The following is a 13,543-nucleotide window of genomic DNA, read 5'->3' on the forward strand; positions in this document are numbered from 1 at the left end:
GGGGGGGGGGGGGGGGGGGGGGGGGAATATAAAACATTACAAACATCAACACGATGATTCCTAAAAAGAAAGTCGCAAACTTAGCAGGCTGATAGAGTCTTCCTAATAAATAATCTATTAATAAATGCAACGAAGGCAATATATTTGCTGATTGACATAATTTATACAATGGATCAAATACCACAAGTCACACAAAGATGGAAACTGGAATATGAGAGAGTCGATACCTGCTGTAACATCATATTTGGGGGTCTCCAGCTGTTGTAATTAATGCACTTAATTCAGTCAAATTGAATTTTAGTTTTCGGTGGTGTTGAATCAAATATGTTTTCAAATTTTAGAAGAAGAATTCCGTGGAGACCACCAGGTACACAGCATTAATATTCAAGCTCTTCGTAGAGATTTTCTGAATTTAAAAATGAAAGAATCTGAAAATGTCAAAGAATTTCATATTTGGAAATTGTTAATCGATTGAGGACCTATGGCAAATCTATGACGAAACAACATATTATTGAAAATGTTTGGAACAGTACTTTGCAGGAAAAGTTTTGAGTATAATTTTGGAGCCATGTAAGAGAACAAAGATTTTACCAAATTATCCATTCGTGAACTAATGGAATCTCTACAAGCTCACAAAAAAAGAGGACAAAAGCATATGGGAGAGCCAAATGCAAGTGTGCTGAACAAAAGGTGAATTTAACGTCGCAACGGTTTTCACAGGCCCAACCTTCAACAAGGATATGAAATCAGACTGTGGAAGAAGTCAAGATGATGACAAAGCTAAGGAAATTGAGGTGGTAAAAACTATTCATATTGCAAAATTTGCAAGAAATCAAATCATACTATTTCGGATTATTAGTCGGATTATTGGCATCATGGAAATCCTCATTGTTATAATTGCAAAGTATTTGGCCATATTACAAGAAGTTGGAAATCCAAATAATTAAACCAAGCAAATTTCATTGAAGAAAATGCTGAAGATGGAAATTTGTTTTATACCAGTAAATAATTTGCTCATGAAAATAACATCTTGAATCTCTATATAGGCTATAGTCATCACATGTCATGAAAATGAAAAATTCATTCCCAGCATTGATCCTTCAGTTACCATGAAGGCGCCATGGGAAATGGTGCAGTTGTAATGGCTAAAGGGAAAGGCACAACTGGCATAAACACAAAAAGAGGATTAAAAGATGTTCGCAGATTTGGAGCATAATCTTTTGAATGTCGGACAACCTCTTGAGAAAGGTTATCACCTTGTTTTTGCAAATAACTGTTGTCAAATTTTTTATACAAATAACCCTGCTCAAATGGTTGCTGATGTCAAAATGGATAAAAATAAAAAATTTCCCTTTGGAGCTATCTTGTAATGCTTTCAGGTCTCAAGTTAACGACGAATCGAAGCAAGAAGTTTGAAGAAGGCAATGAACAAAGAAAATGAAGATGATATAGGAAACAACACACAATAGTTAGGAAGCAAAACCACAACAATTGAAAATGTCAAAATGAATTGGTGCTACGAGACCAAGCTCAACTAACATAGAAGTATGCTGAAAAATGAAGCAAGACATGTCTCGAAGAGTTCCACTGCACAAAGGCCAATGACTAGAACTCAATCAGTGTGGACAAGAAGACTTAAACATTCCCGAGAAAAGCAAATGATAGGCACTACACGGTTGTGACTACAAATCAACAATTTACATGGATAAAAATTCATTTACTTGTGATAGTACAAAAAACATTTCAATCAAATGTCACTTTATTCAAGAAGCAATTGAAGAAGGAGAACACTCGCCATTAACGTGCATGTCCTCTTATGTGGACACTTCCCAAAAAAAGATTCTTCTATCTCCTGGAAATGATAGGCGTTTCCAAGCATTGAGGGGGATTGTTGGAATTAATGCACTTAATTAAGTCAAAATCAAATTTTATATTTTTGCGCTGAGTCAAATATTTTTGGAATTGTGTTGAGGTTTAATGTGAATTTTGTTTTTCCAACAACTCTTTTAACGTCTTGGAGTTAGATCTAGATTTTTGAGTTGTCAAATTGATGTTTATATTTTCCAGCGTACTCAAGTCTAGTATATAAAGGGCTAAAATGTACACATATTCACGAGGACAATGAATTAAATATTTTGAAATTAAATATCTTGTTCTGAGCTCTGTTGAAGCAACACAAAGTTTCCTTACCACTTTTGGGAAAGGTTGAATTGCTTCCGCGTAGCTCGAAACGAGATTTCTAATTGTAAAATATATAATTCATTTTCCTTATGGAATATGTATACATTAAACCTTTTTTATACTAGACTTGAGAATACAGGAAAATACGACCATTAATTGACAACTCACTAATCTAGAATTTGACTCCAGAATGATGTAAAGGACTTACTGGAACAACACAACGCTGTTAAAACTTAACATGATTATGAAACATAGTTGACGCAAAACACATAAATGAAACCTAATTGGCTTTTCCAGGGACCGTCAGGTAAGTGCAAGTCAGAGTTGATTCCAAAACACATTTCAGAGTGCACTACAGTAGCCATGAATATGATGTTGGAAAACTGAAGCATTTTTTACATTTCCTTATTTCTTACTGAAGTGATATTTTACTAAATTATAGAAGTATTTGGTATGAGGGATGTGTTTTCCAGTGTTCCAACATCTTAAATTAGACAACAATTTCTGCATTGTGAACTTTCGATATAAGATATGAAGAATAAACACAACGTTTAATCATGGCAAAACCTTTACTAAATCAGGCATAACAAAATATTTTATATATCTAGAATATGGTGACGTAGGAGATGAAATATCTGAATTAATCATGTCTGTGGTCCAGATAGGCCCTGTACTGGTTTTATGCAATTTTAAGACTGATAATTACACATGGATGCATATTCCTAAAACTCAATAGAGCCCATGTTGGCTACATGATTATATAGTCTAAAGCAGTCTTGGAAAAATAGTATAATTAGCGAGAAAAAGCACTCACTTGGAAGTTCCAGTATTTGAGTCATCTACTACCCTTAGCAGTTGATTTCTTTGTGGTCGACTTTCAATCTAAAATTTAATAACCGGGTTATAGGAGTAAATGATAATCTGCTGAAAATGATTAGAGCTTTGCAATACCTTTGTCAAATTAATATCCCTCAATGCAAAAACAGCCAAAGCCTTAAATAACATTCCAGGGCCTTCGTCCAAAGTAAACACAATACTTGTCTACATCAAGAAACAATATTTAGCATACTAATACGAGGAAAAACACAAGATAGAAATTAAAAAGATAACAGCTTTTCTACCTTAAAAGGCTTATCAGTCCTTGGTATTATAGGATCTCTTGCAAGAACTAAAAAACGAGTGATGTTTCCACAATCATCCTGTAACACCCAGGTCATTCAAGCAATATTATATCAAATTAAATGGAAGATAAAATCTTTTAGCTTGAAAACTAAGGGAAGTGAAATTGTGCACACAAAAATTCTAACAGGAAAATGAAACATAATCTGCCTCTAAAATCACCTATATGTATTTGGCCATTGTCTTTTCACCAGTGTATACCATTTTTCCTTTTCTAATCTGCGTATTTTCCATTCTATGGTATATCAAGACATAGGTTAACCAGATTTATTATCCTGCAAAGACTCGAAAATGTCTGCCCACTAGGTAGAGGTGCATAAACAGTAGTAGGGGTGGGCTTTGATCGTTTCCTTTTGTCTTCCAATTTTGCTTCAGCATGCTGAAATTTCAGCCTGGAAATAATAGGAACTGAACTCCAAGCATTTAAATTTTGATATTTCCAATTTGATCTAATAAACATTTGGTGCCCAGTGTTCAGTTTGGACTGAAATTCATTCTAATGAAAATTAGAGCCCAAATTCAAATAGGTTTAGCTTAAAGCCTTAAATACTTCTTCCTCACAATTATAGGATGAAAGCATAAACCTAGATAGTATAAGTTGAACCTTGGTCCAAAAACATAGTAATTTAATCTGAATTTACGGTAGATAACTCTATATAAGAATCATTAAAGTTAATGCTAGTTAGTCTTTTTGTGGGTTTAGTTTCCAATGCTAGAAATCTAGCATGAATTATTATATCTTAAGTTTTTGGTAGTTGCATATTTACAAGACTAGAAACCAAATGAAACAAAAATATGTTCTCAATAGAGAGGAACTTTATGTATAAACAAGTTAATCACTCCTCATATTAACAGCAAACAAGCAATAACATGAGGTAGTGTCTTAACCTGGGAGAACCTAACACTTAAGTAGTATGTTCTCCTATTCATCTTTACACCCGAAATCTAAGCTCTCTCAATTAAGACTCCTAGAGATTTCATTTAATGTCCATTTTTAACTAAGGGGCTCATAGTGATGCAGGACGAATTAAAAAATAAAAAGAAGAAGCAAGAAAGAGGGGAGAACCGGAGAGAATGGGGGGAGAAACCGGAGAAGAAACAGAAATTCATGGGGGAGAGGGGGAGAGAGGGAAGAAGAAGCCATAGGTAACAAACCACCAAAATATTCTTCAATTTATCAAAACTAATGAAATTACATCGCAATTAGGTTTAAATAGTAAAGACTAAAACGCTAAGTAGAATGGACTTGGGCCAACACAAACCCAATTACATAAATAAAATCTAAAACATAAATAAAGTCCAATTAAAAATAAATAAAAAGTAGATGTCCTCATCAACTCTCCCGTGGTGGGAGAAAAACTCGACCCCGTCGAGTTGATAGATAGTATAGGCTGCAGTCAATCTGATAATCCAAATGCGTCAAGTCAAGCCATGGGGGACGATCTTTCTGACGAACCAAGTAACGAAATTTCATGATTGATAGTACTGAAAACTGTAGCTTATTCCCAAGAATATGATCTGACCAAGGGAGGCGATCTTTCCTTCTAACCAAGTACTGATACTAGACTCCAAATAACCAATACTCATGCACCTCATCTTCAAAATTTTCACATGATTGTATATAATGAGGAGCATAAGAAGCACGTCGATCTACCCAACAAACAAGGAAGTACTGAATCTTGCCATCATTGGTCAATACAACACGTTCATCTAAAATAACATCAATTTTATATTTGTGTGTTGTGATAGATGGCATTGAAGTAGAAATATCAACATAGTCAAGTTGGGGGTCCATAAAGCTAAGTAGGAATAGATCATCAAAGGAAGTAACACGGTGTTTGTAAGTAATGAAGTCCTCAATATTTAAAGTAGAGTGGTAGCCAAAATGTGATGAAAGAGCAATGACATGGGCATTTGAACCAACATGCTTTAAAATTTTTAAAGGACCAGCACTACAAGCTTGCAATATAACATAATTCCCAATATTAAATTCAAAATATCGTTTATGCGAATCAGCTTGAAGTTTATATAATGCATTACTTGCTTCAAATTGTTTATTGATCTCAATATGCAAGTTATGAAAATGTGATACAACTACCTCAACTGACATAAACACACTAGCATGTGGGTACATGGGAATAAGGTCAAACGGTTTCCTAGGTTCACAACCATGAATAACTTCAAAGGAATTTAGACGTAAAGACCAATTCACAGGATTGTTATATGTAATTTGAACAGTTGGAGAAATCAAGTCCCAATTCCCAAGATTTTTCTGGATTAGAGACTTGAATAAATTGCTAAGAATTTGGTTAACGACTTCATTTTGACTATTGGGGTTGGTCTGCAGTGGAGAATTTCGATTTAGTGCTAACCATAGGCAACTGGGTTCTATAAAAGTGACTAGGGAAATCATGGGATACAGAATCTGGAGTCCTAAGAAGAGCTTGGATGCCACCTGATGTGTCCTCACTATCATCATCAAAATCTTCAAGTTTAGGGTCATATGCTATATCTTCTAACGATTCTTCTATTGCATTCTTTCGTTCTTCTATGACTAAAGCTCGGTTAGGACATTTGGAAGAAATGTGGCCAAAATCCTTACAGTTGATGCATAACAAGCGAGAAGTCTTTGGAGTTTCAAAAAATTACACCCTTATTTTCCAAAATTGGAGGAACATTAGACGAGGGAGGTCCCAGAAGAGATTTAATAGGAGGAAGTGGAACCAATGAAACCGAAGAATGATTGTCATTACGCTTTCTACTTGAAGAAGACGACCTTGGGCTATCACGAACTTTACACTTGTTTTTCCAAAGGGAAGGAACACTAGACTGGGAAGGCTCTATGATAGACTTATGATGAGATGACGCTAATGAGATAGGTGAACGATGGTGATCACGCTTTTCATATGCAGTACTAATAAGTAACTCGTAGCTCCGAGCTGAAGAGTAAGCTTGATCAAGAGTAGTGATACCTCGAAAGAAAAGCTCACACCTAAGTTCATCTCGTAGACCTTATATAAACCTACTTAAAGTCAGGGCCTCATCCTCAACGACATGACATTTCACTCGAAATTCCTCAAATTGAGCAATGTACTCAGTTACTAGCCGATTCTCTTGTGTAAGGGTGTTCCATTGGGTAAAAATTTCATGATCTAAGCAACTATCGAAAGTAGGAATATCTAAGTCAACGTCTCTAAAGAAACGCTCCTCACAACGAGGAAGAAGAAGAGAAAGAGGAAGAGAATGAGTACCATGATGACCATGGCCTTGTTTTCACTCATGAACCTGATCCCTATTCCTACGATCGCGTCGAAAATATTCTTGATCACTTTGTCCACGATAATATTGTCTATTATGAGATGCTTCAGAATTAGTGTCAGTCAAACGAGGGGTTCGCTTAAAATTGCTCAACTTAGCAGCTAGGGTCTTTCTCTCCTCATGAATAGCAGTTATATTTGATTGGACAGTTGATAGGCTAGTGGCAAGTTGCGCTAATTGTCTAGTGAGTGCATCGAATTGGGATGGATCCATGGTCAATGTATTGGAAATAGAGACGACAAGACGACTACTACGCACCTACATGCAATGTAATACCAGTTAAATGATGTGCTATGATGAGATCAGTGAACAATATGTGCAAGCAATAGAAAATAACTTGTACCAATTTTTTTTTTATTTAATTTTAAATATTGGGTTTAATTAAATCCAAAACAAGCTAATACTGCTGGTACATGTAAAATGGCAAAGCAAGGGTCAACACACTAGTCAAATTCTCCAATCAATTTAAGTGGGGAACAATGGAAGTCAATTCGGTCACTGGTGTCAATTCGATTAATGGTTTCGATCAAGTGGGGTTTAAGGCTAAAATTATCACGATAACAGCAGCACAAGATTTTAATTAATGCAATTTTAAAAATGAAGCAGTAGTATAAACCAATACTAAATAGAGATCAAAGACTCCCTGTTGTTTAGTTTTGATTATTTGTATGCCAATTGATCTGAATTGCCAACTTATGAGCCCCAACTATGCTTCTGTTCTTCCCTTCGTGTCCAATGGTTTTAGCCCCTGTTGACTGTAACTTGTATTGGCTCTAGTGTAGACGTAAAACTGTGTGTAGTGACTGTGGCTTTTAGATTGCTAAGATGGACGAGGAAATATATGAGTGTGGTAATTGTGGTGGAAGTGTATAATCTTGGGTTGGTGGTGATGGCCTATGGCGATGAAGTGATAGTGCTCTGGATGCTTAGGTATAATAGATAATGAAGTGGTGGCGTGATGGTGATTAGAGGTGGCAGCGGCAAGAGAGTGGTTGTGAGAGAGGAATCGAGTGAAACTGTGGGGTATTTGATGATAATGGATTGGTTATAATCGGGCTTGGTTGGATATTTGGGACTGGGCCAGATGGGAAGGGGTTTGGATCCTGTTATAGAGATGGGCCAGCTGGGGTTAGTGTTTGGGGGGTGGGCCTGGGTCGTAGAGAATAGGCTGGGTTAGTTGGGCTAAATGGGCTTGAATGCTAGGGTTTGGGATTTGTGGAACAACACTGCAATTTTTTTTTTATTTATGAGCAGCAGTAGCACGAAAAAAAAGATGAGATTTTTTTTTTGGCGTGAACAGTACCTCGTGAACAGTAATTTTTTTAATTTTTTTTAAGAAACTGACCAAAATATTAAACTGAAATTCTGGGTGAACAATACCCGCGATGAACGGTAACTTTTTTTCTTTTTTTTTTTTTTTTTTTTGGGAACTATGAAGAAGCTAGAAAAATAATAATTTAGCTGCTCATACTAAAAGTTTATTTGTTTATACTATTCCACAAGTTCTTAGGAAAGAAATAGGAAGAGATTTTTGGATTGGAGATGAGAGATTACCCAAATTTAGGCTCTGACACCAAATTTGATGCAGGACGAATTAAAAAATAAAAAAAAGAAGCAAGAAAGAGGGGAGAACCGGAGAGAATGGGAGGAGAAAACGGAGAAGAAACAGAAATTCATGGGGGAGAGGGGGAGAGAGAGGAAGGAGAAGCCATAGGCAACAAACCACCAAAATATTCTTCAATTCATCAAAACTAATGAAATTATATCGCAATTAGGTTTAAATAGTAAAGATTAAAACCCTAAGTAGAATGGACTTGAGCCAACACAAACCCAATTACATCAATAAAATCTAAAACATAAATAAAATCCAACAAAAATAAATAAAAAGTAGATGTCCTCATCACATAGAGCTCTTAGTTAGAACTTATAGAGCTCTCAATTGCGATTATTATGGTAATTGCATGTTCAGGAGCTGGGGGCCAAAAAATTGATTCAAGTTTGGTATGGTACAATTTTTATTTTCTTCTTTTTTCAGGCCGTGGGAGAAGATAAATGGAATACTTTGAGAGAGCTATAATGTAATTTAAGAACAAACTGGTAAATGTAGGAAACTGAAAGATTTCCTAAGATAAAATTATCTATTTTCATTATGGAAACTGCATTATAGATATTTGATTTGTTGATCTTCTTGTATAAATAAGTTTAAACGAATTGGTTCTAGCTAACAGAAGAGATTCGAAATAGTAGAAAAAATAGAAAGTTCTCAAAATATCATTATTTATAACACAGGTACAAGAGATTCTACATGGTGCACAAGTAGGAATGAAATTGGAGACTTAATTAGCTAGGCCAAGTTCAAAGAACAATCTTCGGACGAGTACCTGAATCCTTTCAGCAAGTATATTGAACCCATAAAGTTCTGCTGCTCGAGCACTTGCAATGATACCAGCATCCATCATTCTGTTTGAGGCCACAAGCTGATCCAAGGAAGTGTACACTTAAAAGAAAAATAAAAACTCTAAAGAAATTGAAAATATAATTTACTTAGATGCACTTGTGAAGTACCTGAGAAGCACCAGCTGCATCATCGACACTCTCTCTTAGAACACCTAACTTATTCAGGAATGCATTACATTGGTCAAGTCCCTGTCCGTGAGAGATCACAACTTGCATAAATCAGTACATAGTTTACTTCTTTAGGCAAGCAAGAAGTCTTAGCAGAATATTTTTCAAACTCTAAGAAAAATCTTTATTTCAAGTAAATGAAGATGTCTGAGGTAGACGAATAGTTCTCAAATTAGTTATTGAGGCTACTATCAAAACCACGTTACTTTCTTCACATTAACAATTTTTTTATCACCAAACTCAAGATTCAAACTGTATAACTTTGTCAATCGTTCAACTTCTTCATTTTCAATCCTGCTTCTCCCTTTGAATATGATAAGAATTAATATATTCTTTGTTGTGTTGATTCAGAAGAATGTGTCATCCATGGACACAAAACAAACCTTCATGATGGTGAAGCAAAGAATTCATAACCTTAAATTGAATACTTATTTTAGGAAACATAATTAGAATTTTATTTAATAGATTTTCTAGTATTTTTCTACTTAAATTAGACTAGTTTAAACTCTATATAAAGGGGGCTTATGCATTGTTATAGTTAGACTTTGTTTTATTGTATTTTGCGTCATCAATGGATGAAATTGCGAGGAATGAAAACTAAAGGAAAAACAATTCGAAGAATTTTATGTAATACAAAGAATATAAAACTAGACCAGGTTAGAGAGATAACTTGAGTTCTGTCGAGGAAAGAAGCATTAGCAAAATGGTCACTGGTCCAGTTTTATTTCCCTATGATTAAGTGCTAGTTGTAACATTTTTAATCATAAAGTCAGGATCATACACTGTAGTTCATTTTCACATATGGTCTTGCATGAGCTTTCATATATAGTAAATACATAAGATTATTTCAGCCTTTTGACTTCAATATGTTTTTATATCTTCCTAATGCTTGTTCGGTCCTAAAAGGAGGCATTATAGATTACTTCAATATGATTTGTAAAAATAAAGATGAAAATTACGGTCAAGGAATGGCTTTTAGGATAGTAAAAATAATTGGACTGCCTGATTAATTAACAGACTTAAAGAATGCATCAGCCAACCTTACTGTTCTAATTGAAGCGAGACAATTACATGATTCTTCTGAATCAAATTTGCCTACAGTTCCAGATCATTATTACAAAAAAACTATCACCTGTGGATGGCTTAGGACACGTTCCAGCTGCTCCAATCTGACACCTGGCAATGCTAGAAGGCTGAAGTTAACAGCTAATTGAATCTCTCCAACAATATGCAGTCTATGACGAAGGAGTAAATCATAGTTTCTATGAATGCATCCACTTAATGAATTCTCAATTGGAAGAATTGCTCTATCGGCGAGCCACAATTCAACAGCCTGAACATATTTGATATCAAACAGAACAAAATAAGCACATAATCAAAGGTTTTTGTATCACTGAATTTTGTTTGGCCATCATCATATAAGTTGAAAGTTTCAAATATTAAAATCCAGTCACCCACTTTTTGAATAATTAATAATGTTAGTATGCTAATCATTTTTTAACGAATGGTAAGAAAACTCAAATCCAATGCGGTTTTTTTCTTTAAAAAAAATGCTTTTGCAATTGCTAGTTATGACGTCACCTTAAATGTATCTTCAAATTCTTCACATGGAAAAGTCTCGCATTGTGGATAGGCTTTAAGGGCAGCCTCCTCACTGTATGCTCCAGCAAGCCCCTACATCATAAAAAATATTAAAACAAAGATGAAAAGTAAAGCCTCTTTAGTTCTCACTTTAGCAGAAAATTTTAAATTTTTGTAATTGTGTCTATGTTTCTTACTATCATGAGCAAACTAAAATTCTGTATAGAAACTTGATAGTGTCATACCTTAAATGATATCCGCACCTTTGAATGATTAGTAGAAGAGGTAGAAAAATCTGTCACTGATAATGGTCCTGCATTTGAAATAGTTTGGAAAAGTAAAATTGAAAAGTCTGGTAACATAGAACACAATCGAACAAGTACAAGATTAAGAGAGGAAGAGATATGAGAAATAAAAGAAGGGGGAGAGAATAGTGAGATTTTTTTTTTTCAATATAAAGTATTAATATTACAATGCATAAGCCCCCTTCGTATACGGTTTAAACTAGTCTATTTAACTAGGAAAATAATAGAAAATTAATTAAATAAACTATGATTATGTTTCCTAAAATAAGCATCCAATTTGAAAAGTATAAAATGTATAATGTATTGAATAAAACCCTAATTATGTTTCCTAAAATAAGTATCTAATTTGGAAAGTAATTAAATAATCTCAAGAGGTGCCGAAGTTGAAATAGTTAAAACTTGAATGGCATTGTGTAAGAAGGAATTCTATGTGGTATTTACCACAAGACAAATATTATAAAGAAATTACACATAAAATACTGGTTGCCAAAAAAAGGAAATGGTTGTGAACTCTTTCATGTTCTGTTTACTAGAGTTAGCCTTAGAAGGATACAATTTTAGGAAATAGAAGTGACTTAGGAGGAGGAAATGATTTTCTATTCAATTGTGGACTTGCAGTCAACACAAAATTACATAGGTATTTATAGGACTTCCTATCACATAAGTTCATCCCCTCAATTTAATTCTACTACATGCACCACAATTTACTAGGTACACATTAATTAATAATACATGCATACATGAACTACAATTAACTAGGTGCATATTAAATAATAATACATGTATTTCAAACTTCTAAATTCATGAAACTAAATTAAATAGGTTAAATACATGTTTATTTTTCTAACACCCCCCCTTAAACGTGAATTTTGCATACTTCAAGCAAACTTCTTAATGCCTTGAAAGTATTGAACTTGAAAGTTTTGGTGAGAATATCTCCAATTTGGTCTCGAGACTTCACAAAATTAATCTTCACTACCTTGTTTGCAATGCATCCACGCACAAAGTGATAATTGGTATCTATATGCTTGCTACGTTCATGAAACAACGGATTCTTTGCTAAAGCAATGGCTGATTTGTCATCCACATTTAATTCAGTAGGCTCTCTTTGTGCAAAATGCAGCTCATTCAACAAATTCCTTAGCCAAACTGCTTGTGTAACACAAGAACTGACAGCAATATACTCAGCTTCACAAGTTGATAGAGTAACAATTGGTTGCTTCTTTGAGCTCCAAGTAAAAGTTGTGTTACCCATGTAAAATACAAATCCACTGGTACTCTTTCGATCATCATTTCTTAATGCCTTGAAAGTATTGAACTTGAAAGTTTTGGTGAGAATATCTCCAATTTGGTCTTGAGACTTCACAAAATTAATCTTCACTACCTTGTTTGCAATGCATCCACGCACAAAGTGATAATTGGTATCTATATGCTTGCTACGTTCATGAAACAACGGATTCTTTGCTAAAGCAATGGCTGATTTGTTATCCACATTTAATTCAGTAGGCTCTCTTTGTGCAAAATGCAGCTCATTCAACAAATTCCTTAGCCAAACTGCTTGTGTAACACAAGAACTGACAGCAACATACTCAACTTCACAAGTTGACAGAGTAACAATTGGTTGCTTCTTTGAGCTCCAAGTAAAAGCTGTGTTACCCATGTAAAATACAAATCCACTGGTACTCTTTCGATCATCAATGTCGCCACCCCAATCACTATCACTGAAACCTCTAAGTCTGAAAACATTAGAGGCATAATAATGTAACCCGAAATCAAGAGTACCTTTGATGTAACGTAAAATTCTCTTCGCAGCTTTCAAATGTGTTGTCGTTGGAGCCTTCATATAACGACTAACTAGTCCTACTCAAAATAATATATCCGGCCTTCTACAAGTTAAATATCTTAGGCTTCTAACTAAGCTTCGAAACAAGGTTGGATCCACCTTTGCACCATCATCATATCTAGAAAGTTTGATGTTACATTCTACTGGAGTGTTAACTGAATTACAATTACTCATGTTGAATTTCTGTAGAACTTCTTTTGCATAATTTTCTTGTACGATGAAAATGCCTTCCTCCATCTGCTTCACTTCTATCCCAAGATAATAGGACATAAGTCCTAAATCTGTCATCTCGAATTCACAACACATTTTTCTCTTGAATTCTTTAAACGTCTTTGGATTGTTGCCTGTAAAAATTAGATTATTGACATACAGACAAACAATCAGAACACCATTGTCATTCTCCTTAATGTAGAGAGCATGCTCATAAGGACACTTGGTAAAGCCATTCTCCTGAAAATATTTATCAATTCTACAATTCCAAACTCTTGGTGCTTGCTTTAGGCCGTAAAGA

At 34.7% G+C, this 13,543-nt stretch overlaps 1 protein-coding gene across 2 annotated transcripts in view; it reads right to left on the reverse strand.

Annotated features, from left to right (window-relative positions):
- Nucleotides 1-13: 13 nt before the first annotated feature.
- Nucleotides 14-13,543, reverse strand: part of LOC111378667 (arogenate dehydratase/prephenate dehydratase 1, chloroplastic-like) — a 19,507-nt gene continuing 5,977 nt past the window's right edge. For both annotated transcript variants that reach the window (XM_023001898.1, XM_023001897.1), the window contains exons 2-10: nucleotides 11,130-11,197; nucleotides 10,885-10,977; nucleotides 10,436-10,636; nucleotides 9,244-9,324; nucleotides 9,060-9,155; nucleotides 3,303-3,380; nucleotides 3,133-3,222; nucleotides 2,996-3,063; nucleotides 14-1,852 (exon numbers count right to left, since the gene is read on the reverse strand). In XM_023001898.1, coding sequence (XP_022857666.1) covers nucleotides 1,846-1,852; nucleotides 2,996-3,063; nucleotides 3,133-3,222; nucleotides 3,303-3,380; nucleotides 9,060-9,155; nucleotides 9,244-9,324; nucleotides 10,436-10,636; nucleotides 10,885-10,977; nucleotides 11,130-11,197 — 782 coding nt within the window. In that variant the 3' untranslated portion in view covers nucleotides 14-1,845. The remainder of the gene's footprint in view (nucleotides 1,853-2,995; nucleotides 3,064-3,132; nucleotides 3,223-3,302; nucleotides 3,381-9,059; nucleotides 9,156-9,243; nucleotides 9,325-10,435; nucleotides 10,637-10,884; nucleotides 10,978-11,129; nucleotides 11,198-13,543) is intronic.

This window comes from Olea europaea, unplaced genomic scaffold (assembly GCF_002742605.1).
Source record: "Olea europaea var. sylvestris unplaced genomic scaffold, O_europaea_v1 scaffold1850, whole genome shotgun sequence".
Lineage (NCBI taxonomy): Eukaryota > Viridiplantae > Streptophyta > Magnoliopsida > Lamiales > Oleaceae > Olea > Olea europaea.